The sequence below is a fragment of the Rhodamnia argentea genome, chromosome 7 (genome assembly GCF_020921035.1).
Source record: "Rhodamnia argentea isolate NSW1041297 chromosome 7, ASM2092103v1, whole genome shotgun sequence".
NCBI lineage: Eukaryota > Viridiplantae > Streptophyta > Magnoliopsida > Myrtales > Myrtaceae > Rhodamnia > Rhodamnia argentea.
In genome coordinates, this window is record NC_063156.1 from 23661891 (window position 1) to 23688181 (window position 26291).

General features: G+C 42.0%; 4 protein-coding genes across 5 annotated transcripts; 2 read left to right on the plus strand and 2 right to left on the minus strand.

The window, feature by feature from the left end:
• The first annotated feature begins 1925 nt into the window (after positions 1-1925).
• On the plus strand, positions 1926-5365 carry LOC115731725 (protein DETOXIFICATION 16-like). The gene is made up of 8 exons (XM_048283222.1): positions 1926-2375; positions 2948-3492; positions 3574-3660; positions 3773-3829; positions 3939-4177; positions 4312-4430; positions 5087-5173; positions 5246-5365. The coding sequence occupies exons 1-8, from the start codon at positions 2067-2069 to the stop codon at positions 5303-5305; spliced, it is 1503 nt and encodes a 500-aa protein (XP_048139179.1). The 5' UTR covers positions 1926-2066; the 3' UTR covers positions 5306-5365.
• Positions 5366-5849: 484 nt separating this feature from the next.
• On the minus strand, positions 5850-13816 carry LOC115734956 (cyclin-dependent kinase D-3). 2 transcript variants are annotated; one of them, XM_030665992.2, is made up of 8 exons: positions 13687-13816; positions 13511-13618; positions 11862-12160; positions 11660-11768; positions 10547-10672; positions 9312-9547; positions 8831-9154; positions 5850-6570 (listed from the first exon to the last, which is right to left on the minus strand). In XM_030665992.2, the coding sequence occupies exons 2-8, from the start codon at positions 13613-13615 to the stop codon at positions 6513-6515; spliced, it is 1257 nt and encodes a 418-aa protein (XP_030521852.1). In that variant the 5' UTR covers positions 13616-13618; positions 13687-13816; the 3' UTR covers positions 5850-6512. The 2 variants fall into 2 exon arrangements, with proteins under 2 accessions (XP_030521852.1, XP_048139181.1); XM_048283224.1 differs by having other exon boundaries at positions 13511-13645.
• Positions 13817-19062: 5246 nt separating this feature from the next.
• LOC115734959 (glutathione transferase GST 23-like) lies at positions 19063-20972 on the plus strand. The gene is made up of 2 exons (XM_030665995.2): positions 19063-19433; positions 20441-20972. The coding sequence occupies exons 1-2, from the start codon at positions 19113-19115 to the stop codon at positions 20807-20809; spliced, it is 690 nt and encodes a 229-aa protein (XP_030521855.1). The 5' UTR covers positions 19063-19112; the 3' UTR covers positions 20810-20972.
• A 3153-nt stretch (positions 20973-24125) lies between these two features.
• On the minus strand, positions 24126-25973 carry LOC115734993 (loganic acid O-methyltransferase-like). The gene is made up of 3 exons (XM_030666038.2): positions 25665-25973; positions 24737-25393; positions 24126-24570 (listed from the first exon to the last, which is right to left on the minus strand). Exons 1-3 carry the CDS (start codon positions 25740-25742, stop codon positions 24223-24225), a joined length of 1083 nt encoding a protein of 360 aa, XP_030521898.2. The 5' UTR covers positions 25743-25973; the 3' UTR covers positions 24126-24222.
• Between the last annotated feature and the right edge of the window lie 318 nt (positions 25974-26291).

The window sequence follows — 26291 nt, forward strand, 5'->3', positions numbered from 1 at the left end:
TAGACCATTGTAGTAGGTTTTAATGGTCCTCTAGCCTGTCTCATTCTAGTCACACGTACGTCTCTTCAAATCATAAACTTGAGAAGTATCAATTCCATAAAAAAGTAATAGCACCGAATCCCCACCATTGAATCCTCGATTTTTCACTTTCTAAAGCTTGCATCTGTCGATTGGGGTTGAGGAAGATCCCCATTGATATATCCCAATTTGTCTTTTGCCGGAGATATACATACCAAAGGCCATAGTTGGTGCCGTCCAACTTGATGGCGATCTGTACTGTGGAATATTCATCGTGTGATGTTTGAATCTGGTTCTGGGTCGGGATCTGCTGCATCTTGGTCGTAATCCTCAAGGATTGCTATTGCAGAAGGATCCTTGCTGCTCCCCTATTGAGTCTCCAGTTTGTTTCTATCTCCCATGACTGTTGCTCACCGGATCAATAACGCTGCTCTAATACCATGAAGAAGAGAATAGTTTTTGGGGAAAAAGAAAAGTTGACAGAGAAGCTTTTGAAGGAATGGAATTCTGTATATCGTTCTATGTTCTTACATGCAACATAAGGACATATAACTACAAGAATGTAGAAATAGGAATAAAAATATACAAGATGCTATCTATTTTCCTATTCTATAAACTAAGCAATCCAATCTTAGTGATTTACAGAATCGATCAATCTAAGATCTGCACAAAATAAAATCGTACTTTCAACATTTAGTCCCAATTTACAGCTCACGCCAACAATATCGGCAGTGGAAATACTATCGGCTAAAAAGATAAGTTAATATATTTTGTTAATAAGTCAGGTTTGAAAGATGATAACGCACGGACTCTTTTCTCGGATTACACCTACCTAATGGCGTGGTTATGGAATTAATAATTCTGCGATGTCATAAATACTTTTTATTCTTTGTTATGACCGAGAAATTCATTGGTTTCGTCTCGAAGTCAAACTAACATATGGTCCAAATTCGATTCGCATGGAGCAGATATTAGTAGGTGATTCGCGATAATGAACCATGTTCGCAACATGTCGGGTCACGGACACATATGACTAGTTCAGTAATCCTGTTAGCTCAATTCAAGCGGACCCGCCTACTCGGTATTTACTACTTGGTCTTTCCTTTGCTTAGAAATTCACAAGTAGTTTTGTTACTGTTTGAACGGTGGACTTTTCTAATGAACTATAGCAACTCATAAATTTTAAAAAAAAATTATGATTGTAGTTTGTATTACGTTGCCAGTTGCCATATTATTGTACTAATGACCCGGAGCACGTTATAATTATATTTGATGAGGGTGAACAAGATGGACCGATCAAATCTGAAATAGCCTGGGCCAATTCCAATTACATAAAATTGAAACCGCTGATTTTCGATCCAGTTCAAGGTTCCAAGGAGGAACTCAAAAGTACCTTTGTTAGAGACTAGCTCCTTTTCAACCTATATAGTTAGCTCGTAGTTCTATCAGAGGGTCGTACGCACGTTTGCCAACTTTTCATCGGCGATAATAATGTCGTCACTGAGATTGGCTTTCTGGTTGGATTCTCGATTTTTAGGTGCGACCGAACTGGATTGGGAACCAATCATCCCTAATATTTGACTAGAAGGGGAATGATGGGTACTAGAACTGTAAGTGGACAAACGCCACGTCAGTCGGCTTCTGGTTGCGGTGCGCTTCTTCGGAGCTTGTATCGTTTTAGTCACAGAAATTAGAAACGCTCATCGGTCAGAAGACCCGGACCATGTACAGGTCGGAAAATGACAAGAGAGACTGATGACCACATGCTCTTGTCTTTCCTCTTTGTTTTGCTTGCCTTTCATGAATCACACTTCCTCGCCACTTGACCTCCTAATCTAACCCGAAGTCTTAAAAATTTCCACTGGAATCTCCTGTTGAATGGGCACAAAGGAAGCCGCAAATCAATGGCTGACACACTGAAGCCCGTGCAAGAAAGAACTTCGTCGTTTCCCGCAACAAGACAGAGACAAACAAGTCTCGCCGCATGCTTAAATACCCGCCGCAGCCTCGCAAATTCCTGCGCTCTTTCTCTCTCTCTATAAGCAACCATGGAGAGAGGAGGACAAGAGACAAGCCTGAGCTCACCACTGATAGAGCCGTGTGGTGAGGATGGTTTTGCGAGATCATTGGCTTCGAACGAGAGAGAGGAAGAGAAGGGTGCTGTCAGGTGGAGGAGCGAGGTTCTTGTAGAGATAAAGAAGCAGCTATGGCTTGCTGGTCCGCTCATATCGGTGAGCTTGTTGCTCTACAGCTTGCAGATGATCTCTCTCATGTTCGTTGGCCATCTTGGCGAGCTGCCTCTCTCCGGCGCTTCCATGGCCACCTCCTTCGCCACCGTCACCGGTTTCAGCTTACTGGTGAGCTTGAGAGATCGCTGTATTAGCGTTGCTCTTACTTCAATTCAAATTCCATAACAAACAGATTTAATTTATGGTTTTGGCTTAGTTGATGTTCTCATAAATCCATGCTCGAAACTTGAGCTGAGACGATGCTATATGTTTGTAATGGATGCTCTTGTCCACGATCAATCTGTTTCTTCGTTTTCTTGTAGCAGATTTGGTAGATGTTACCCTTTTTAGTCCTGTATTTGTCACCTGAATTCACCGGCAGTTTTTCGTCAGTACTAGATCGACAGACTTTGTTTGAGAATTACTCACTTTGGAGAGGCAACAAAGGATGAAGATGATGAAATTACTGTCTCCCTTACTATCTAACCGGAAGAAAATAGAACTGGTGCCCATAATTTGGCTTGGCTAGGCTAGCCATATTTTGTTAGTGCTGCACTGGAGATGCTATTGATACCGGAGTTGAATCTCAGTTCTACCACACATTTATCCAATTTAAACAACAGTGACTAAACTTTGAAGAGCATATGTCAGTCTTCTCTTGTGAAGTTCTGATTTTTCTTCTGTCAATCCTCTTTAACTAGATGGGAATGGCCAGCGCATTGGATACGTTCTGCGGCCAATCATACGGGGCTAGGCAGTTTCATATGCTTGGAATTCACATGCAGAGAGCTATGTTCATCCTTCTACTAGTAAGCATACCTCTTGCTTGCATCTGGGCAAACACGAGAATCATACTAGAAGCAGTCGGCCAACAATCAGACATAGCGGCGGAAGCGGGAAAGTACGCCCGATACATGATCCCGTCCCTCTTTGCTTACGGCCTTCTTCAATGCCTGGTCAAGTTCTTGCAGACTCAGAACATAGTCCTCCCTATGGTGCTGAGCTCGGGAATTGTTACATTACTGCATATCTTCTTCTGTTGGGTTCTGGTCATGAAAACCGGCCTCGGAAGCAGAGGAGCTGCCTTGGCGAATTCGATATCGTATTGGTTGAACGTGTTGCTGTTGGCGCTTTACGTGAAGTTCTCTTCTTCGTGCTCCAAGACGTGGACCGGGTTCTCAAAGGAAGCCTTTCACGACATTCTCAGATTCCTTAGACTTTCCATTCCTTCTGCGGTTATGGTCTGGTAAAAACATCTCAGAACCCTTCATCTCTCTCGTGATCCTGATAAAACCGATGATATGCGCGATCCTCTTTGTTGCTGCAGCTTGGAGATGTGGTCATTCGAGATGATGGTGCTCCTCTCAGGACTTCTCCCGGACCCGACATTGGAAACTTCGGTGCTTTCTATCAGGTTAATCTCGAGCTCGGCGTTAGTCTTTCGTGAAATAGTTCAGGATGAGGCGCATTTGATGCACACTTTAGTTTGTAGTATGTATATGACCTCCCAATGTTTACATTCTCAGTCTCAACACCGCCGCGACAGTTTGGATGATCCCTTACGGACTCAGCTGCGCTGTGAGGTAAGCATGCCAAACTGCGTACATTGCATGACATATTCATATGAATATTAAGACCAAATTGGTGTGGCAATGGCGTTTCACGTGTTTCCCTGGTCGTCAATCTATACAGCACTCGCGTTTCAAATGAACTAGGGGCTGGGAAGCCTCTGGCTGCGCGTTTGGCAGTGTATGTGGTCCTCTCCACGGCCGTAACCGAAGGAATTCTGGTCGGAATAGTCTTGATCTCGATACGCAATGTGTGGGGCTATGCTTACAGCGACGAGACAGAGGTGGTCGATTACGTAGCCGTCATGATGCCGATTCTAGCAGCTTCAAACTTCTTGGATGGACTCCAATGCGTCCTTTCAGGTTGCTTTTGTCGTTTTACACGATTGGCGTGTTTTTGATCCGGTCCGATTCTGTTCCTCGTAGATGCCATGAAATCGCAGCTCATGCTCCAAACTAGTGACAGTTATTTGTGTTTCGCCCTCGCTCTTCTTCAGGAACTGCTAGAGGATGCGGTTGGCAAAAGATTGGGGCCTTTGTCAACCTGGGGTCTTATTACTTGGTTGGCATTCCATCTGCAATACTGCTAGGTTTTGTTCTCCATGTCGGTGGAAAGGTGAAACTCTTCGGTCTTATACTTTTCATATTCCTCGATTTTACGTTGAAATGTGGAAAGGTGAAACTCTTCGGTCTTATACTTTTCATATTCCTCGATTTTACGTTGAAATGATACGAACAGTCCCGATCCACAAATATGATTCTGATTAGAATTGATTTTTTCTGATTTTGTTCTCTGAATAAATTTTAGAGAATCAAAACGCTTTTGATAACTAATAAAAATTTCTATTTTAAATCGAGAGAAAGCAATGAGAAAACTAAAAGGAAAAAATGAAAAATGTGAGGCTTCATGCTATTTTATGTTTCTGAAAAGTGATTCTTTTTTTTCAAAATCAACTTTTTTTTTATTCTTTTTTTGCCTAAAACTATTCTCGAGAACAAAATTAGAATCAGAATTATTTACGTTACTAAACATGTTTCTCATCCTTTTTTATCCCGAAAAATAAAATCAGAGAATCAGAATAGTTGCCGGCCCTAACTTTCTAGGAACGGTGATTACAACCTAGACATGGCCACGGACCGTGAACCGCCGGTTTCGGTTCATGGACCGGCGGTTCCGGTTCTAGTTCCGGTGATTCCATGGACCGGTTCCGGGCCCAAACCGGCCTGTGGCCATCTCTATTACAACCCGCTGAATATTTTCTCCTGCTGCAGGGTCTCTGGCTAGGAATTATCTGCGCGCTAGTGGTGCAAGTGTTCTGCCTTTTCTGCATCTTTCTACGTACTAACTGGGACCAAGAGGTTAGACCCTTTTACATTAATAGAGAAGAAATCACTCACCTTGTTCATACTAAAGATTTTCTGCTTTTGCAGGCAAAGAAGGCAGCTGAGAGAGTGCATGACTCCACCATCCCCATAGACACAGTGTCATAAGGAAGAATCTAGTTTTAGGTAGAAAAACTCGGAATATGTGAAGATCGAGAAAGCAAAGAGCAAAATGTTATGCTGAATGCTGTACTCAAAGAATTGCGGAAGAAAATGCAGGATTGCAGTAACTAGTGTAGTTCAATGCCCCAAGTGATGGTCCAAAGTAAGGAAGAGCCGGCGTGTGTAAGCTGACCTAAGGCAGGTGTGAAGTGTGAACAGAACGAATGGAGAGTAGGATGATGCCATTGTAACTTTCTACCATCTGAATAACATCAATTTTGATTTTGATTCGAATGTTTGTGCAGCTTACTCATTGAAATCTCAAATGGAGTAATTTGAACCGCCTTAATCTCTTTCTAGAGAGCTACTTTAATTCTTAACATCACACAAGCTAAGCAAGTGCCAATGTACTCGCTAAGTTTGAGATGCAGACGGCATTGTCCATGCTTATTTAGGAAAATTCTTAGTCCAAAAGAAACGACTACTCAATATCAGAGCTGTGTATATAAAAAAGCCAAGCTCATTCAGTTCTATGCACAGGACAGAGTCAGAAACCAAAACAGAGCCACAAAATATATTAACTGGAAGATAACAAGATCACTTAAACTGTTTTCCGAACAATACATCATGAAATTTCCACATCAATGGTCTAAAATTGCATAATCAAGCCCATTTAATTGAAAAATGCGAAGAGTATCCATATGATAGCTACTCTACAGTATACATACAATAAACAGGATGGATCGGCCTACAGCATTCTCCAGTCTTAATCCTCCATCAAAAGCAACCAAAAGAACACTGATCATAGAATTAGAATCGGGCACAATAATTAGAGGTGCAAGTAAACCACTCAAAAGCATCAGCTTGGAATAAAAGAAGAAAAATGCCTCCAAAAATGTCGGCCTTCTACGACCTAGTGTACAAGTTCTCTGTCAAGTAGAAAGGAGGATGTTACCTTTTACTTTTCCCTCCTTTTCATATAATTATTTCCTCCCCAATTTCAAGCCTAGATAAATGATTGACTTCCAAATTCAACCAAAGTAGCGCCCTCTTCAGTCTCATGATATATGCAAAAGGCGAGCACATTTCCTCACCGAACAATGAAACTTTCCGATACTCAAATTACCTCAAGGGAATAACCGCAAGCCTCATTAATGCTTGTGCAGAACTCAGTGTGCATAAACTTAAGAGAGTCGTGCAAAGCAATGAAGTTTCATTCCGGATGCTGGAATTCAAGATCTAGCTTCCTTTTCAAATGGGTCCGGTCAGCACTGCCCAACAAAAAAAGACACAGAGCCCTACATCAATAAGCGAAAAATTCCAACACAGCATCACTAAATTTAATGGTATTGGAGTTTCTGCATTTAAATACCATAGACATGAGTACATACTTCCGTGTCTGAATAAAGACAAATCTGTAAGCTGATGCCCGACTAAATTATATGCAGCTAAAGATATAATAGCTCGAATATTAGGCCTTCCTACAAAACTAGTGAGTAAATCAAATTTCATCTATGAAACTTGTTTTTAAACATGTAGTTTGTCAACTTATTTAGTAGCATGATATTCAATTAACAGGTTGTATCTGAGGTACGTAACCGACTCAGTTCTCATCTTTAGGTGACGAGAATAAATGCTTTCAAATCATACACAAATCACTTTGGAGAAGTAGGCATGGCTCAGCTGCAGGGGTTCCATGGGCAAGTCAGCACATCGTCATATGCTTGGAGAAGAGCCGACACCAGTGACTCAATTTGCTAAAGCTACTTATTATCGACAAACCAATTCAGTAGTCCAAGGAAAGGATTTTCATGAATTTGCTTCCTTGATACCGATGGGACTCGTACCTTATCTTCACCAGACTAACTGGAATGAAACTATGCTCACAGGAATACTAATGTCAGTTTGAGTTTCTTCATTGATTGTTTTCTCAGTAACTCGTAGACCCCAACCGAATGACATTCTTTATTGTCTATCCTGGTCTCACAAAGAATAAACAAATTTCCTTCTTTCTCTTCCCATCCCCATCCATTCCATATTTACTTTAGAAAAACATTTTGTGACATCCGTCACACATCACTTCCTATGTCTAATTATATCCGTCAAGAACTATACAGAGCCAAAAAGCTAGAAAGAGAATATAGACATGGACATCGTCCATAACGGAAAAACATACTGTTAGTTTCAAAAGGGAGCACAGAAGACTACTGTTTGATGAAAAAATAACCTAATGTTGTACAAACCACTTGTAGATTTGGAGTGCAGACACTTTGTCTAGCCAAGTTCTTGTTGGAATTATATGAAGTCAAAAGTAAAAGGATTGAACAATTTCCAAACAAAGAAAGAAGTCTGATTGATTGTCAGGGAAATATCCCAATATCAGCCAATATTGATAGCAAAATGAGCAAGTAGAAGATGAATCTTCAATTACTCAGATTCTCTTCCATGATACTCATGCACATCTCCATTCGAATAGAAGGAGCTCATTGATTTAGCAAAAGTTCAAAGGTAAAAACTCTCTCCTTTTTGAGGAGCACAAATTTCTCTTCTCCCATCTCCCATTATCACCATAAAAATGAAGATGCTCAATACTGATATGTAAGCCTCAAGACTTTAGGACAATAAACTCATTTTTCTATTTATTTATCTGGTAGCAGCAGTACACTCATGAATACTTAAGATTTGAACAATTCACACAACCTTCCCTAGCAAGCATACTAACGTGAATACTCTGCAGGAAGAGGGAGCCATGGAATACACTATTGTGGCAGCCGAAACGGCGGATTCCGCAGCTTGATTACTAGATGAATAATAAAAAACAAATGATTCCTTGGTGCAAGGATCTTAAAATCTGATTCATCAAAACCAGCAGGTAGAGAACTTCACTAAATGTTGACATTGCAGTTTGGTGACATTGCGGCTCTTATTCAGAACGTTGGCACTTAAATCATCATAAAGTCACCCTGGAGAATCAATTGCAAGAAGACACTACATGGAAAGCAAGAAAATTTATGATGCTAAATTTTGGAGGAAAGTGCTAGTCTCTCCCTCCCCCATTCATCACACAGGTAGTACATCTATTTAAATAAATGTAGAAACATAAATTGTGTGTAAGGCCTCGTGAATGAATAAATTCCGATTTGGCCCAAAAGGAAAGCTAGGATATGAATATCTTGATATGCCTGAAAAAAAAAAACAAAGGAAAAAATGAACCAGTCATATAGCCACATAGGCTATGGAAGTGACTTATGTTCATTGAAACATATTCATCTACAAAATTTAATTTTAAATAGATCCAAGAAATTAAAATGTCAACAAAAGAACCAGGTGGTCCAGCCTGAAAGGTATAACTGCCTTCACAGCTCAGTGTCATATTAACAGTCATGATCAAATAGCCTCAACAATCTATGCATGAAAGGCATGAAGTCAGATTAATTAGCCCCAGCTATGAAAAGGTATTTGTCCACATTTGAAACATTTTGGCCCGAGCAAACTATGACAAGGTGACCAAGTAAATATGCACTGTTTTACCTGTTGATTGTTGGTCTATTTGGAGGTCTGGCACCAAATATGGAAAAATCCAGTGACATAGGAACCTGCTCGTTTCTGCTTGCATGATCTCCAAGACCCGGTCTAACTTCACTGACATGATCATCCAATTTATCATTCTGATAGGCATTCCCTTCAAACCCTTCACGTTCTGGCATCACTCTCCTGGACTTTCTCGGAGGTGATAACACGGTGGGACCCTCGGGTGGATTAAAGTCCGAGGTCCTAGAATTATGTGATTCCCGCTTTGGAGCTGGTCGAGGTAGCTTATCAGGAACTGTTGGCAGAGGAGCTGATGAGAAGTACCTATGCAGAAGGAAACCATGGACAGAAAAAGGAATGAAGGGTAGCCGTTGGTAGATAATCTGGAGCAGCAGGTGCCAATGGGACATGAGGTGAATAGGGAGTAAAAAGAAAGAAAACAAAGGACAGAGAGTGGGTGGAGGAGGCTTAGCTCACGTACCTGTGTTCTAGAGCCTGCTGTACTGAGATTCTATTCTTTGGATCATATGTAAACATTTTGGCTAACAAGTCCAGAGCATCATCACTTGCCATAGGAAAGAGTGAACGAAGAGGAGGTGCTGGGACATACTGGTATTCCACATAATCTGGAAGGTACACCATGTCAGGCCACTGAGAAGCTGTTGGAGTCCCAAAAGCTGCAAAGATCTTTCCAAGTTGATCAATGTCACTTGATCCCTGTAAAAAAAAGGGAGACCAGATTCAAAAGGTTATCAAAGATAACAAGCCTGAGGCAATAAAGATAAGAAGGCATGCAATTGAACAATGTCACTCACCATGCATCCTATATAAACAACAAATAGCAAGTTAATCAATCCCAGATTTAAGTTTTTCCAGCATAGATAGATGAAAATAGTAATTACATGCAATCAGGCAGAATTTCCATTCTCATCTGACAAACTGCACTTGGGCACACCAATATTCAAGTTGGACCAACTTTCAAACATCGGGCAAATAGCTTAAAAGTTAAATCTCCATAACCATGGATTATAGCCAACCTCCACCAGTGTCTCATGAATAAAATCCAACTCAAATTCCATCATAGGCCATCTCGAGGTCCACTTAAATCTCCATAGCCATGGATCACTATAAGGGTACTCACAATTTGGTTTAAATCAGTATGAAAAGAATGAATCGATGCAGATATATTGGCCTAAAGGAATTCCAAATTGAGATCAAACCAAACTAGTGAAAATGAACCTCCAAAACTCAAGATTGCATTCATTTGATTTGCCAATACACATGTTGGATTTCTATTGTTTTTACAGATAAATTAGTAGTTTTTCTATGGCCAAGTAAGAAAATGTTCTTAACATGCAAAATATATGCCTGTAGTATGAAATAAAACCTTTTGCAAACTATTTCTGTGGTATAATAACGATATATAAGACGTAGTGAAAAAGTTTCTCTTAATAGGGTCTAGGAAAACTTAGGGCAGAACACAAACGCATTAGTTCAATGTCTGTCAAATCAACAATTATATCAATTAACTCCCAAATCACCAATCATATCAATTAAGTAGATAGTTTGGTTCAGATTACTTCAATTTCTATTTTTCTTTGCTCCCCATTGTGACAGAGGAAGTGGTACTGCGCAGCTAAGCTGAAAAGAATTTGAGTCACGGACTCAGTCATGAGTGATTCACACGCAAAGATGGAAGTAGCCTCGCATGTCTACCTGTAGAAAGGGCCGACGAAGAAGAAGCTCCGCGAATATGCAAGCGGCAGCCCAAACATCCACAGCTGGACCATATTGCTTGGTGCCAAACAACAGTTCAGGTGCTCTATACCACCGAGCAAAAACCTAATTGACATAATAGAGTAGGATCAGCATAGCTAGCAGTGAGTAAAAAAATGAACTGGAGCAACATTACTATTTGCTAAGCATGAATAAGACAATAAGCTGCCCGTTGCCAGAAATGGTCGACGAGTTGATCAATGATGAACCAGACCATGAAAAATGAACATCAGAGCAAAGCGCAAGCAGGAAGCTCACGTTAAAATCAAGAAAAATCAATGAAAGCACGAACTCAATGCTCATATGATAAATATAGATGTATGACACTTCTGAATGCTCACGTTACAGACAGATGTAGGATATAACATTAAAAAAACCTTTAGACAATAAAATATCTCGGCCAAACACAACATATAGGAAACCATTTCGTATACTCAGAGAGGATTGAACTTTCCCATTCTCTAGCAAGCATGAGCATATAGGATTGCCAAAATCCCAACTCAAAAACATAACTCAGGCAAGGTTCGATATAAGAGACATTATGATGTGCAGCTAAGATTACATGGACAGGCAAAGTTGATAATAACAAGGATATACTGCGTACTTTGAAAATTCTAATCATTGACATCCCTCATATCCTTTGACTGTCCCAATTGCAAATCACCAATTTATACCTCGAGTTTGGAAAATTTCCATTACGTCATTGCAGTCAGGTAACTAGTGCAAATTATGAATCCAAGCATCCTTGATTCACTTCTACCAACTAATCTGCTAAGCGCACTATGTATCGGCAACAAGCGGGAGTTCTCCACAAAATAAAGACCGCATGGAAGAACAAATCTACCTGTACTTCCTCCTTTTCAAACTATCATTTTGTCCACACACATTTTCACGCTCAAATTAGCGTAGAAACACAGCATCAGAATATCTCTGTCATTTCTGTTAAACTACATCTGAAAGTATGATGTGATTCCACCAACCGCCCATGTAAATTGAATCCTCAGGTACCATGGTTTCGTTCAATACATCATAAGGATCACCAAAGAACCAAACCTGATGTGTAAATCTCCGGTCTGGACTGCCAAATATTCGGGCTAAACCAAAATCTGCAAGTTTAAGCTGCCCATTAGGTCCTATCAGCAAATTATTAGGCTTCATATCCCTGCAATTGCCAGTAATATACATCTTGAGTAGATTCGCAGGGAAATAAGACCTGACAAAGTAGCTTTTATTCTAAAAAGAACAAATCAAGTACCTATGCAACACCCATTTTTTATGGCAAACAACAAGCCCCTTAAGTGTCATCTGAAGGTATGATTTTATGTCAGCTGGTGAAAGAAATATATTACGATCACGGATGACAGCTTCAAGATCAGTCTCCATGAACTCAAACACAAGATGCAGGTTTCCTTTGTGAGGAAATGCATCGATTAACTCGATTATGTTTGGATCTTTAAGCTCTTTAAGCAACTTTATTTCTCTAAGGGCAGTGAAGTTCACCCCTTCCTTTTGCTTCCCAATCCGAATTTTCTTGATTGCAACAACTTGTCCAGTCTGCACAAACCAGATATATCCAAGTTCAGCAAAGACATAAACCTATGCTATTGCATAGAAAAGGTCACCCAAAATGCCTATTAATAGCATATAACGTAGTATGTACTGAAATTCTAATGACTGCCATAGAGGGAACAAGAAACCAATCCAACCACAATCAATATCCAAAAACAGGTGAAAAAAAGGTCATAAGTTTTACAAGGCTCTATTTACTCTGCATAACTCATTTGTTGCCTAATGAAAGTCAAGCACAGTATGCCCGATAGATGGAGGCAGATGAGTGTGGATGTCAGTATCTCAATGACTTGACACTCCTTGGCTCATAGTCTCCACCAAAAGAGGATCATATCAAACTGGATCAGGACTGACCCAGTAATTATGCAAAGAGAACTGCCAGCACTGATAAATGTTGCTTGAAATTGGTGTGGTCATGAAATGTAATGTCAGACAATGAAAGATGCTCCTCAATCCTGCATCCTAGAGACAGAGGCCCTTGCACACAAATGACATGTGGTGTCAGAACTTCCCAATATCTCTATTGAATTGGTTTTGCATGGATTATTAAAGCCTAAATAGCTATGACTCACAATCATGTCAACCTGGGAATTGCACTTTACTGCCAATCGAAAGTGTCACGAAACAAGAGCCGTTAAAGAAACTGATCAACTAGCTGCAACGTTGTCAAGATGACAAAAAGCCCACTGCATTCACCAGCCTCTATTTCCCCAACCCGAAAACCCGAACAAATTACTATTTCATTGGTCAACGACCACTATCAGTGCACCAAGAAGATTACAGTCCCCAGTATTTTGGACTTGGCAAAGGATTGTAAAAAGAATTGAAGTAGTCTGCCCTCTCTTCACAGAGCTAACAAATGAATAGCCCATCATGGAGCTGCTCTTGGCGAATCCCAGCAGAAACCAGAAAAAAAAAAAAAACCTGAAAATTGCAAAAAATATGGAATTCCTTACTCTGTGGAGTAAGTTCATATCTAGGATAGATAATGACTATTGCAAGGCTTTACTTCTATCGACGTGGGGGGAAAGAAGAGTTAGAACAGCACAGCTAACACGATGACACTGGAAGGTCCTTTGTCTTTTGAAAAAGGAGAAAAAATAACCCCAGCTCTAAAGCAGTCACCCCCCCCCCCTCCCCCCCTCTCAATCCATCCCACCGTTCTTGCTCTTTCTGAGCCTCCAAACAGCCTGAACTGCAACATACTTAATCCCCAATCCCACGACGAAAGACTAACCGAGCGAACAAGACACAGAGCTAACAGATTCACAGCTAACCCGAACAGCTCCGCAAGCACAAAACCCTAAAACACCCGAACGGCAAAAGTCCCCATACCTTGGTGTCAATGGCTTTGTAGACGACGCCATAAGTACCTTCGCCGAGCACTTCGCGCTTCAGATACCTATCGGCGACTTTCTTCGACAGATCCAATCCAGTCATCTTCTTCTTCTTCTTCTAAAACGGCTCAATCCGAATCTCTCTCTCTCTCTCTCTCTCTCTCTCTCTCTCTCTCTCTCTCTCTCTCTAACTTCTGGTTATTGTTTACGTTGGAAACGAATGGACTTTATGCGATCGATCTCCTCAAAGGTACTAATTTCTCAAGAAAACCGGGCACAAAGAATCAAGAAAACAACATAGAAGCAACGAAAAAGCAAAGGCTTTTAGGAGATGGAGGGGGAATCTCTATCTACGGCGTGAAGACGCCATTGCATAAGAATTCAGGTTTCCAGCACAGAGTCTCTCTCATGTTCGAGAGAGAAAGAGAGAGAGCGAGCGTGCGCGTGGTGGGAGCGAGTGAAGAAAAAATCCTCTCGGTCGTTTTATGCTTCTCTTCTTTTTTGCTTTTTAATTGTTTATTTAACTTTGACCCAACGCATTAACGCAACGTCTCTGAATCAGTGTCGACGTCGCAAATTATGGGGTTCGATAGGGGCATGTTCGTCTTTTCAGTGAGCGTCGGTTCCCAGTTTGGGCCTGGGCCATGATGAGATGACTTGCAATTCTCAGGCCCAGGTTACGGTTCTCGGCTTATTTCCTTTTTTGTTTGCTTTGCCTTTTCGTGTATTAATCCGGTTCCTCAGCCAGATAATTGGGTTTCAGAATAGTTGCCAGCTTTCATAAATATAATTGAATCAAAGGGAAATCCAAAGGATCTTCGAATGTGAAGTGACTTAGGCTTCCTTTGTTTTGGCGAACAACAGCTTCCCCAAAAGAAAAAATGTTCTGATTTTTTCAACATCCGGTGCTTGAAAAATAGATAAGCTAAGGCAAACATTTTCCGTCAATTGAAAAAACATCTTTATAACAAGGAAAAAATGGCTCTCCTCCTTGTCCAGTGTACTTCCTCGGAAGCCCGCTCCTTCACCCTCTGCCTACCTGTTCCTCATTTCTCTTCGTCTACCGAGTTCATCCTCATCCTCCTCCACCACCTTCGGAGTTTCTCCTTCTCCCCCGCCGCCTTCACGTCCTTATTTGTAATGTCAAGCGCAATCGATTGGCCGACGCCGGGTGCATTTGTTTGAGTCAGTTGATTCGCACGTTTGGGTTAATCAACCAAAGCTATGATTGGTCGTCTCTGTCTTTTCTCATAGCTAGGTTCAAGAAATCGCGACTCCTGCAACAAAAACCCCCGACGGCAAGGTCCAAATCCCCCGAGGCTGAGGCCTAATCCTTGGTGCTCGAGTCGGGGTCCTCGACACTCGGGAAATAACTCGATGATATAGCATGTGTACCTCTTACATCGCATGAGTAATGCCTATCCCTTTTGGAAAATAAAAGCAAGTAACAAAATATTTTCTAATTCATTTTTAGATTTAACCCAAATACCGAAAAATATGTCATCTTGCTGGCAAATGACTTCTTGGAAAACGTTTTTGAGAAATGTCACTTTTTTGCTAAGCAAACGGAGCCTTACAGAAGAATTACCTACTGCACCTGAAATTATTTAATTTGCAGGGCTAACAATGAAAATCAAAAATATGCATACATATGCATATGTATGACTAAAAAACATGTATATACATTCGTATTTCATGTGATATTTATAAGCGGGGTGGATGAGGACCCATCGCCCCTTTAGTTGTTAGGTGCTCGATGTTATATTCATATGTATAAAATCAGTAGGTCGAGGAATCATACCTACTTTAGGGTTGAAAACGTTGTTTCGAGGAAAAACTTACTTATAAGTTTAAGATAAATTGCACATAAGCAAAGACATATCTATGTCGTCGATCCCATCGAATGGCGAAGGATTCAGCAAAGCTGACTGTCCCCCTAATCAGACTGTGGGATGGTCAGTTTATAGCCACATTTACTACTGTGGAAACTGAATCAATTCATTTGACTCTCCATTCCTTCTTTTTTTTCTTCTTTTGTGTGTTTTTATTTTGAGCTAAAATAAGAATTGACAAAAATTATAAGAAGCCCACACAATCAAGGTTCTAATGAATGATTATGTGGCTATTGTTCCTAAAATTACAAAAAAAAAAAATCTTAATAACTAAAAAAAATAGGAACGTAATTTTGACCTCATATTTATAACCACAAGATTTTTCAATCAATGAATGCTTTATACAAAACACGCAGTGATGTTGTGATAATTTTGAATTTATATTTCTGACCATACGATCTCTCAAAACGAGGAGATGGTGCGTGAGTCTACTGTTGAAATTGTATTGTCTTTGGCCGTCTTGTCAGATAAGCATTTCTTCCGTTGCAACTCATTGATTGAATATTATCAATTGGATATGCTTCATTAGGACCTTGTATGACAACCTAAATTTCTACTTGAATTGACTTAACGGGTAGACTAGTGAATTATCGAGTTTGGAGCAATCAAGATGGTGAATTGAGGATAAAATAATGTGGTAATGGACTATTCGAAGCGTGACAATAGTAGAAAATCTTGGAGCAACGACTATCACTCTCTCGCCCCCTCGCGTGAACACCCCGAGCTCCCCCTTCCCTCATTCACTCCGCCCGCTCACTCCTCCCTCTCGGCTCGTCTCTCTCGCGCTCATGCTCGAACCACCTCCGCTTGAGTTGACTTTAGCGACGCCGTGGATTAAGACTGGTGAGCCGTGTCTCAGCTCAACTCCACCTTTGCCCGCCATCAACCTGCCACGGCTCATTGCCTGCTCACTCGCTCGCCCACATTTCTTGCTCCACCCGCAACGCCCAAGAAGGAGGAGGAGGAGTTCAAGCTTGTTTCCTCGTCATTCCCCCTCCCGTTTCTTTTAAACCCTTAGTAAGCTAGACAGATAGGTCTTCTACTCCTCCACCTGCCGAGGTTGTTTATCATTTCGGTGCACCAGTGCGCATCACACGTACATGGGAGGTGCGTACTGAGTTTGACCCTTCGTTTATGCGTTATGGGAGTCTGCGTACCACGGTGACAGTCGAGGCAGGATCGCAAAGTATCAAGCACCACTTTATCACCATATACGTCTGAGGGTAAATTTAAAAAGAAAAGTTGTCGAATAAGGGCTGAAGTGTTCTTGTTTCAGAAAAGGGCTTAAGGGATTTTGGGTTTTTAATTTTCTGATTTATCTCCTTTGTTCTTCCTTTTTTTATTTTCCTCTTTTTTTGGCCTCCACCACCGCCCCCCTCTCTCTCTCCCACCACGCCTTCCTCACCCGGATCTAGCAAGCCCATGCTCAAATCGTGCCATCTCGTTGTTCTTTCCTTGTTTTCACTTTTCCTTCTTTTTTGGCCTCCACCGCCGCTCTCTCCTCCTCTCTCTCTCCCCACCGCGCCCTTCCCTCACCCGGATCCAGAAGCCCATGCTCAAATCGTGCATCTCGTTGTTCCTTCCTTTTTTACTTTTTTTTTTTTGGCCTCCCACCACCTCTCTTCTTCTCTCTCTCCCCACCGCGAGCCATGCTCAAATCTCGCCTTCGCCGCCGTCAAGAATAAGAAGCACCTGGGCCACCGCTCCTCCACCTCTTCCTCTAGATCGAGCCCCATCTTTTTGCCCCAATAACATGATTTGATACCTTGCCGAGCTATCTCCTTTTGGATTGGTTTTTGTTTAAGAGTCGATTGAGGGCAGAGTCGTCGCCCAACCCGGGCGAGGGCGACCATCACCCTTTCGACGTCGGCCAGGGAGGCGCTACGTTCTTCGTAGGCGATGAAAGGGACGTTGCATGAGAGAGAGATATAGACGGAGAATATTGGACTGTGGGGAAGAGTACGGTCAATTCAATAAAAATCTACGCACAAGTGGAGATCGAATCGAGTGTCATCGAGCAAGGAGTGAGTGGTTTTGGTGGCAAAGAAAAGCAAAACTGAGTTAAAAAAAAAAGGTAGGGCGTCTCCGACGCGAACATCCTCCGAGCGCGAACATCTTCAAACGCACCACCACCGGCTCGGCTGCGTTGGGCAAGGGTCGCCCTCTTGGGTGGGTGGGAGAACCTTGCCCTCGCCGGCACACATGGGTGGACCGTTTGCGTGGGATTCAATGGTGGCGGCAAGGGCTCCCCTTTATCACCCACAGATGGGGAAGGAAAAAAAGGAAAAGTAAAGAAAAAAGGAAAGAACAAAGGAAATAAATCAGAAATGCAAAAGACCCAAAACCCCTAGCGGCCCTTCGAAACACGAGGCTGGGCCTTAGTTCGCTTTTTAAGTTTTGTTTGAAATTTTCCCTACGTCTGAGGCTTAGGTTAGTGGCTAGGGCCACTCCCCTCTCCCCTAGCAGGTGAGCGCAGTGACGAGTCTGACGACAACAGATACGACGACAACGAGGAGTAATGGAGCGCAGGATTGGGCGGTCCAATTGTACAACTAGGCTTTTGGAGGTTGGGTGACATGGCAGCTACTTTTTGACTGAGGCAGTGCGATGATTGGATGGAGATGATGGACCGCAGCTACTTTTTGATGTTGGCCGCGTGGTGATGTAGGGACGTCGATGGAGTACGTCAGTGGTGATATCTGGTTCCTTTTTTACTAACTCTCGTTGTTTGTTCCCGTTTTACTTTGGATAATGTACTTAAAACTGTTTATCATATATAAAAGTGAGTATCTTTAGAATTTGTTGAGTAATCTTATTGTGTGCATGTTATACAGGTTAAGGAACCCTATAAATAAGGCCGTACCCTTAGGACATCATGTTTGCCTTTGTTTTTCATACACGCTGCCGATTGTTTTTATTTTATGGATTCAACATGTGCTCTCTATCAAATACATAACATAAGATTAAATAGAGCGCAAATAGTAAGCGGGTGGTGGGATCGGGAGGAGGTTGCCACACCTTGATTGTGTGGGACCTCTTATAATTTTGTCTTCTAATTTTAGCTTACAAAAAATTACATAAAAAAAAAAGAAAATGGAGAGTCAAAATGAAGAAATCGGATCAATAAGTGATGCGATTTCCACAAACGAGATTTGTGGCCATTAGCCGATCGCCCACCGATTCTAAGGGGATGGTCGGCTAAGCAATATCCAACGGCGAAAACTACTATTTCTTTTTTTTTTTCGCACGAAAGAATATTCCATGCATTGGTATGTTAGGACCGCCGGTCTCCTTAATTTACCCGAGAAACTCATCTCATTTTCGCTTTGACTATTCTTACGTTGTCTGCCGTCCCTTCTTCGCCTTTCACTTGTCAACTACCGCAACTTCCAAGAGACTCCTACGTGACCCCAGATCAATCGAACTTGGCAGATACAAGACAGTGAAGTCTAGTTGTGTGTATTGAACGAGAGATGCGTACTGCGTTTTGTTTCCTTCTTTTAATAAAATCTATTCCGATTTTCTCGTTCTTGGCCTTGCCTTTCACCTTTCCTCGTCAACGGCCGCGACTTTCCTGTGCACCAAGATTCAAACTTCGCAGCATTTGACTAAACACGGCGGCCATCTTCTAGAACCCCGTCTCATATTTGTTTATACATGCGAGAGCGCCCGACTCGATCACCCTGCTCAGAACAAGAGAACACGACCATGGCTAAGCTAAAGCTCATTGTCTCTGCGACGAGCCTGTTCTGCACGAGGGTCGAGTGGGCTCTGAAACTGAAGGGCCTCGAGTACGAGCTCATTGTTGAAGACTTTAGGAAGGGGAAGAGCGAGTTGCTTCTGAAGTCGAACCCAGTGCACAAGAAGGTCCCGGTGCTTTTGGACGATGGGGTCGCGATTGCAGAGTCGCGAGTGATTCTGGAGTACATCGATGAGAAGTGGAAGGGAGGTGATCTTCATGTGTTGATGCCTCAAGACCCTTATGAGAGAGCTCAAGCTCGTTTCTGGGCTCAGTTTGCTGATGACAAGGTGACCCTTTTGACATTTTCCCCAAGTTTTGTTTTTCCTGTTCTGCGTCTGTTGTCTTGTTCACGTTACGATGAGTATGAGTGATGGTGAAGCAATTGTTTTACTAGACGCTTTTAGGGAAAATTCAAAGTATGTTTTGCAATCTGATGTATTTTCGTTTGTACACAGTTTTCAGTTGAATGACATTCACTTTTTTGCCCGCAAAAGTTGATTATGAAAGTCGAATTCAAATTGCCATGCCAATGATTCAACTCGAGTTCAAGCTTGTTGCTGAATTGGCTCGACTTTCTTTTAGACACTTCAATTGAATGTTTACTACAAAAGCACAAGACCTTGTGAAAAAGTTCTTCCGGTTTTGAGTTGCATTTCTATTGTCTGAGCAAAGGTCAAAGTTCCATGTAAGTTTTTCCTCTTTCTGATTGTGTGTGTACTTATCTTGCGATTTAATGCACGCTGGATGCATCACAGAGAGTTCCTCTAAGACTAGAATATCCAGGAGAACCATATTAATGTAAAGGTTGGGAGTGGTGCCTTGATTCCCAAGATTCTTTGTTAGGATACATTACATGTATCAAGCTAAATGCCAGCTCCTGAACAGCAAGCTAATGGCAAGATCAATACCATATAATTACGGATAAAGTCTTCGTAATTGGGATTTTCACTTTCGGACAATGGGAAAAGCAATCTTGTGAGTTTTCCTCCATGAAAAGGTTTTATGAGGAAACCATATTAGCAACTGAGAAAGTCCATTAAAAAAACGAACCCTATGGAGAAAACCAACCATAGAGGCGGCTTTGCCAAGGGGATTCCAACCCATGGATTAAAAGAGTTAAATCTTTCACAAAGTTGTAGATTTTCTGGCACCGAGATATATAGTTCATATCTTTGAGAGATACAGGACTTTATGCCATGCACGTTTGTGGCTACTGCAGAATTGGTTTCTCATCAAGCCAAATAGTTCTTCTTGATGACAAGCTTGTTCTCTTTTTTTCCCTCGCTGAGAACAGTGTGTCTTCGGCGTTTGGGGAGCCTGTCGTGCTGAAGATGGGCTAGAAAAGGAGAAAGCATTGGAGACTGCATTAGAGTCCTTTGCGTATCTCGAGAAGCAGATCGAGGGGAAGAAGTTCTTCGGGGGAGATAAGATAGGCTATTTGGATCTCGTAGCCGGTTGGATCCCGCATTTCCTCGGTGTCCTCGAAGAAGCTGGAGGCATGAAGATACTTGATGCTGGGAGGTTCCCATCCCTTCATGAATGGGCACAAAACTTCAACGAAATCCCGCTGATTAAGGAATGTCTTCCACCTAGAGATATGCTGCTTAACTATATAACTGCTAGCCTGAGCTACTTGCGTTCCTTATCAGCGAACAAGCCATAAAATGCACCCTTCATTTAAATTACTGGAGTCAGACAGAAAGTTGGGAAGGCGAGATGTTTTTCCCTCAGAGTGTTGCCTGTGTATTTGAACCCTATTTTCCTATCTTATACTTGTAACCTTTTGATATGGTGCAATAATATGCTTATTCTGTTTGTGACCTTAATCAGCTTTCTCTTGGGAGATTATAAGTGAATATATCCGTGGGATTACCCTTTTCTGGCGTAAGTTTCTGGAGGTTGAATGGGTTGGTTAAAAGTTGTATAGACCTGTGGGCAATGACATCTTATTCTGGATCATTAGTTCATCAAGGAAGGAGCTTCACCTTGGTCGGGCATTCTTTGAGCAAGGGTTTAGTTTGGTGGCTCTGGAAAACAAGCTACTAAAGTAGAAACACACATTTTAACAGAATTGCAAGGACGCTTTATAAAGTTGAAGGCATATGATGTTTGTGCAGTCTCTACGTGCCAATGTTTGACAACCCTCAGTGCTGAGTCTTCTATATAAACAAAACCAAGATTTTCACTGCCCCGCACTTCTGCCGGTCTAATGTTGAAGTCATGGCTCTGATTTACTTTTGGTAGATTGGTAAGTTCTTTTTGTGCAGATGTATCCCCAACAAGAGTGCAGGTGTGTTGTGAAGTTTGAATTGGTAATCTAATGAAAAAACATTGAATCAGTTCTTGTGTGGTGTCATAGAATTCACCATCACTTACAGATTGTCGATGTGTGGAAATAGAATACGTAGCTTCAAAATGTCAAACCCAGATGCTTGTTAAACTTGCAGCATGTAAAGCACTTGAATCGAGGGTTTTTTAGCATGTTAAAGTGCAAAAGTGAGATACTTAGTTATTAGGGTTGGAATATTATTTTAGTTAACTGTTTTGCGGCTCTAATTATAAGTCACTTCAGGCACTTATCATCGTCTGTTTTGATTCTGCTTGTCAAGCCAACTGGCCCTCCTTTAGTTTTAATCCCTCAAGGTTGAAATGCACATAAATTGTACTAGATTCTTGGAGTTCTTCTCTTGATGATTATCCAACCTTTATCTCACCAATAACGACTAATCGTACACTTACTATGAACTCTGTTGAATATCGGGTTGGAAAGTTCGCTGGCTTGAATCAATCTGCTTGCAAAATTTAATCACTAGCAGTCCATTTGAGCAACAAGAACATGATGCCGCCTTCCACGGACTCGAAATGGAGGACTCTTCATGCTTTCGAGTCAACAAGTCAAAAAGATAATCTAATAGCTCCTTCCCGGATTGCTCCTTCAGGGTTCCCTCATTAACGGCTCTCCAACTCGAAGTTAACTCTTTGGCTCTTGCAGGGTTTCCTTCTGCGCTGTCTACAGGCAGCTCTACTACTTTCCCTATGCAAAAGCAACCATTCCTCTCCACTTGTATTTTTACTTCTTCGGGAGATGCAAGATACACTCGCATGTTGAAGTCATCCACTTTATCTTCCCTTATGCTCCCTTTAACAGAACCAGGAAAAGGAAAAGGCAACTCGGTTTTGTCAAGCATTGATTCTCAGATTAGGCGAAAGAATCAGAAAAAAAAAATGTCACTTATCCCCCCAAAAAAAGAAAAAATCCGAAGCCGACACATGAGGTATGTTCATGTACAAGTCTCTGGCTTTTGTCGATGACACATCTCTTTTTTAGCCTCCCCTCTAAATTTTCAACATACAGTGGCAAGAATAGCCCTTGTGGATAGTATGTGTATGACTCACAGAGTATTGAGTCTGACTAGAGAAGCTGCCATTTCTTTAGCTGTTTCTCTTCTTGCCACTGTAGGCGCCTGACCTTCGCTGTTTTACACTCTTGTAGGGGAATCAATGACAATCCATCAAGAGCCAGTCCAATTCCTCGAGGCTGATTATGATAAATGCATTTTCCAAGCGGCTATGCTCGATTCTAATGCCAGACTGGGCCATTTTCCTTTGGAAGTGCTCATCTAACCTCAGCTGTTTTGAGAAATCAAGTAACTTACTGCATCGTTTTGGGAGAATGACTCTCTTTCTACCCGCTCCAGAACAATGACGGAAAGTCTGACACACAGACTTGAACTAGATTCCTGCGATGTAATATGACCAACGTTTTTCCACGGATGAAATTTCCGCTGAACGGTTTCAAGAATGTTTTGCACAGCAAGGAAAGTGTTGGGGCCAACAGAGCAACCGAAATCAGCGACATGGTAAGTCCTTTGAAGAGAACATATATTGGTATCGATATTTCTAGCTTCTGCCTGCTCGATGAATTCCCCAGCCCTCTCTATGATTTTTCTCTGCCAGAGGACTTCCTTGTTAATTCAGTTCTTCAAGTTTGGCTTGTGCTCGTTGATGATATGTAATGTAAATAGATTAGTGCTGTGAAAGGCTACCGGAAAAAAAGGAGTTTTTGGAGTAGCTGTGAAGTCCTCCTCCATCCATTGCATATGCTTTGGCCGGTTCACTGGACATTGCTTTGCAGCTTCTGCTTTGTTTTTCTATGTTGACTCACTTCGACGCCCTGATCGGATGAGGCTATATGCAATGGACGGTTCACTGGACATTGTTTTGCAGCTTGTGCTTTGTTTTTCTATGTTGACTCACTTCGACGCCCTGATTGGATGAGGCTCGTCCCTCCCATGAAATAATCCATTTAAAACTCAACCTCTCTCTTCCCAAGGTGCTTTTACCAAAGATTGTTGCTTCAACTTCTACATTCTTCAGCAGGCAAACCACGCATTACATATAACAATCGGTTCCTCTGAATCGTGCAAAACCATGACAGCCTCCGCTATTAGAAGAGGACACTTTGTCGAGTGGCTCTGTTTTCTTGCATCTTGATGTGGTTTGCTTTGAAGTTAGTGCTCGAAGATAGAATGAATCTGTTCGATAACTTATGAATATTGCCTTTATGACAGGGCTTGCAAGAGAACGTTTAAAGCTTCCAACTTCCAAGGTTCCTTTTCCTTCCTTTAATTTCCCTAATCCTAGAGGACTCTTTAGCTTAGTCGGGTTGCAGAGCACGAGAGTTTAAACAATTACTTCTTGTGAGTGCTTATAGATTCAACTATTCCTTCCACCGGATCAGTTTGTTTTTATTGGAACGAGAATATGGATTTCTTGTTTATAAGAGCTCAGCGTCTCGTCCAAGGTTCTTTTTGGTTAGTGCTTAAAAGAAGAGTTCCATGGCCCTATGCCTTATGTAATACCTCCAGCGAATGAATCAACAATTGCTAAGAGCTGAATGTGCACTCAGTTGGATTGTTCCTGACGATGTTCTCTAGACGTTGATGGTGGAAAGACTGGTAGCATTTGCAGATATATTTATTGAATATCTCTGTTGGAACAAGTTGAGAGATATTGAAGCAGCTTGTGCGGAAGGATGAAGCTCGAATTTATGGGTCTTACTAGACCAACTTTCCCTCAGTCGGCAGTGCTCCATTCAAGAAGAACAAACGTTATGCTGCTTTCTCTCACGAACTCAACGATAGACGACTCTTCGTATTTCCGGGTGAACGAGTTGAAGAGCTCATCTAACATCTCTTCCCCGAATTGCATTTGCTCCTTCAAGATTCCCTCCAGGGGCGCTCTCCAGGTAGAAGCCATCATTTTCCCTGTTGGAGGAGGATAGGCTTCTGCTGATTCAACTAGCTCCACCATTTTCTTGATGCTGAAACGGCCATTCCTTTCTACTGATTCTTTCATTTCTCGGGGGGATGCATAATACATCGGCAGGTTAAACTCATCCATTTTCTCTTCACTTATAGTTCCCTACGCCAGAAAATTGAAGAAGGATACTGTCAAGGCTCATTTATTTTGCCGAAGTACGACCCCTCATTTCTAGTATACTAATGGAAATCTAGGAATATTAACAAATATTTTCGACAGCAATGAAGAGAATTGCAAGCAGGACTCAGACTAACATCATTTGTTTTACCTTCTTGACCATGTCCACAAGGCAAGATTCCAACAAATCTAAACACCTGGTGACAAAAGCTTGAGAATGAGCAATTCCGTCTGGACGGGTGATAAAGGTGAGCACCATTAGTCCACCGAGAACAACTTCTTGCGCTCTAGCACAGAGAAAAACCCCCATGTCCTCAGCGAATTTAGCTGCATATGCTTCGATGACTTCTTTGTGCGCATTGGGGTAAAATATCCTGCCTTTGTTCCAGGCTGGAGAGCTCTTGTCCTGAACTTCTTTTGGAACTCCTGAAAGCCAATGAAGAGCGAAGGAAGAGTGAACAAAGTGGAGACAGCTTTTGGGAAATAAGCGGCCATAGAAGGAACCCGGCACGCCGGCTGCATAATATCTCCGGTCAGGTGGGAGTGATCTGAAGAGGGTGTTGAAATCGTTCCCCACATGATCACTGAAGAATATTTGGAATTCCAGGATTTGAGACTCGAGTCCTAGGGATTGGCACTTCTGCTCCACTGCTTGAAGAATGCTGCTCACAGCATAGAATGTGTTAGGCCCGGCCGAGCAACCGAGATCGGTGATGAGAAAAGCTCCAGAGGAAGAGAATGCTTTGATCTCGAGATGCTCGTCTACTGCCTCCTGGATGAGTTTGAGGGCCATGTCTATGACTATTCTCTGCAGCAAGACATAGCATTGAAGTCGGTCAATGTCATTTATGGAGCATCAGGCTTGAGCCCATTTCGAAATGGAACAAGATACTGCAGGGATGCGGTGCGACGTCACGCGTTTAGCAAGCACGAGAGAGAGAGAGAGAGAGAAGGTTCGCCACACATATTCGAAAACATACTGGTACGAGATTTCCTTTAAATTGTTGTGTTGTTTCTCGAATAGGATCGGACACAGAAAAGAAGTGAAATCATGTATCAACACAGTGTGTCTAACCTACCTGGCCAGAGGAGTTTCTGGAGTAGCTGTGAGGCCCTTCTCCACCAACCATTGGATGTCCATTTGAGGGTCCATCCATTGTTGAGGTCTTCTCTCTCTTTCTCTTCCTCTCTCGCCGTGTCTCTGTGAGTGCGAACTCATGTGACAAAAGAATGGCTGATCTACAGAGTTTATAAGGTGATGAAATTAGTGGAGGGTCAACGGTACAACTGCTAATCTGTTAACATAGAGGCAACAGTTCACTGACTTTGACTTGCAGCAATTCCAAACTTACGAGTCCTTATTTGCTGCTAGTCGATCCAGAATTTGCTGAGGAAACAACACCACCCGAGTCAACACCAGGAACACGCCAAAGAAGTTAGCAAGTCGTTGATCAAATGTAGGTCCCCAATGACTCAAATTAGTAATTCATCTGTTGTCCTTTCAATAGCCAGCTGGTTAGGTTGGTTTCCTTAGCTCGCTGTTGCGATGAAATCTGACTTAACTATAAAACAAAATTAAGAGAAAAACAGCAGAAAAGGAAATTCTTTTCATCGGCTTCTAACACATTAATCACTGAAGCCAACACTTACGAGAGCTCAAGTTTGACAATTAATTTCAGGTTATTCACATTCAGGTCAATTAAGAC

Excerpts from the sequence above, each read along its gene's own strand:
- LOC115731725 (XM_048283222.1), top strand. The coding sequence starts at position 2,067 with ATGGAGAGAGGAGGACAAGAGACAAGCCTGAGCTCACCACTGATAGAG. Across the intron at positions 3,493-3,573 it reads CCTTCTGCGGTTATGGTCTG|CTTGGAGATGTGGTCATTCG; the intron begins GTAAAAACATCT and ends TTGTTGCTGCAG. Across the intron at positions 3,830-3,938 it reads GGACTCAGCTGCGCTGTGAG|CACTCGCGTTTCAAATGAAC; the intron begins GTAAGCATGCCA and ends CAATCTATACAG.
- LOC115734959 (XM_030665995.2), top strand. The coding sequence starts at position 19,113 with ATGGCTAAGCTAAAGCTCATTGTCTCTGCGACGAGCCTGTTCTGCACG. Across the intron at positions 19,434-20,440 it reads CTCAGTTTGCTGATGACAAG|TGTGTCTTCGGCGTTTGGGG; the intron begins GTGACCCTTTTG and ends CGCTGAGAACAG.
- LOC115734993 (XM_030666038.2), bottom strand. The coding sequence starts at position 25,742 with ATGGATGGACCCTCAAATGGACATCCAATGGTTGGTGGAGAAGGGCCT. Across the intron at positions 25,394-25,664 it reads CCAGAAACTCCTCTGGCCAG|AGAATAGTCATAGACATGGC; the intron begins GTAGGTTAGACA and ends GTCTTGCTGCAG. Across the intron at positions 24,571-24,736 it reads TTGTGGACATGGTCAAGAAG|GGAACTATAAGTGAAGAGAA; the intron begins GTAAAACAAATG and ends TTTCTGGCGTAG.
- LOC115734956 (XM_030665992.2), bottom strand. The coding sequence starts at position 13,615 with ATGACTGGATTGGATCTGTCGAAGAAAGTCGCCGATAGGTATCTGAAG. Across the intron at positions 10,673-11,659 it reads ACCGGAGATTTACACATCAG|GTTTTTGCTCGGTGGTATAG; the intron begins GTTTGGTTCTTT and ends TATGTCAATTAG. Across the intron at positions 9,155-9,311 it reads CAGCAGGCTCTAGAACACAG|GTACTTCTCATCAGCTCCTC; the intron begins GTACGTGAGCTA and ends CCTTCTGCATAG.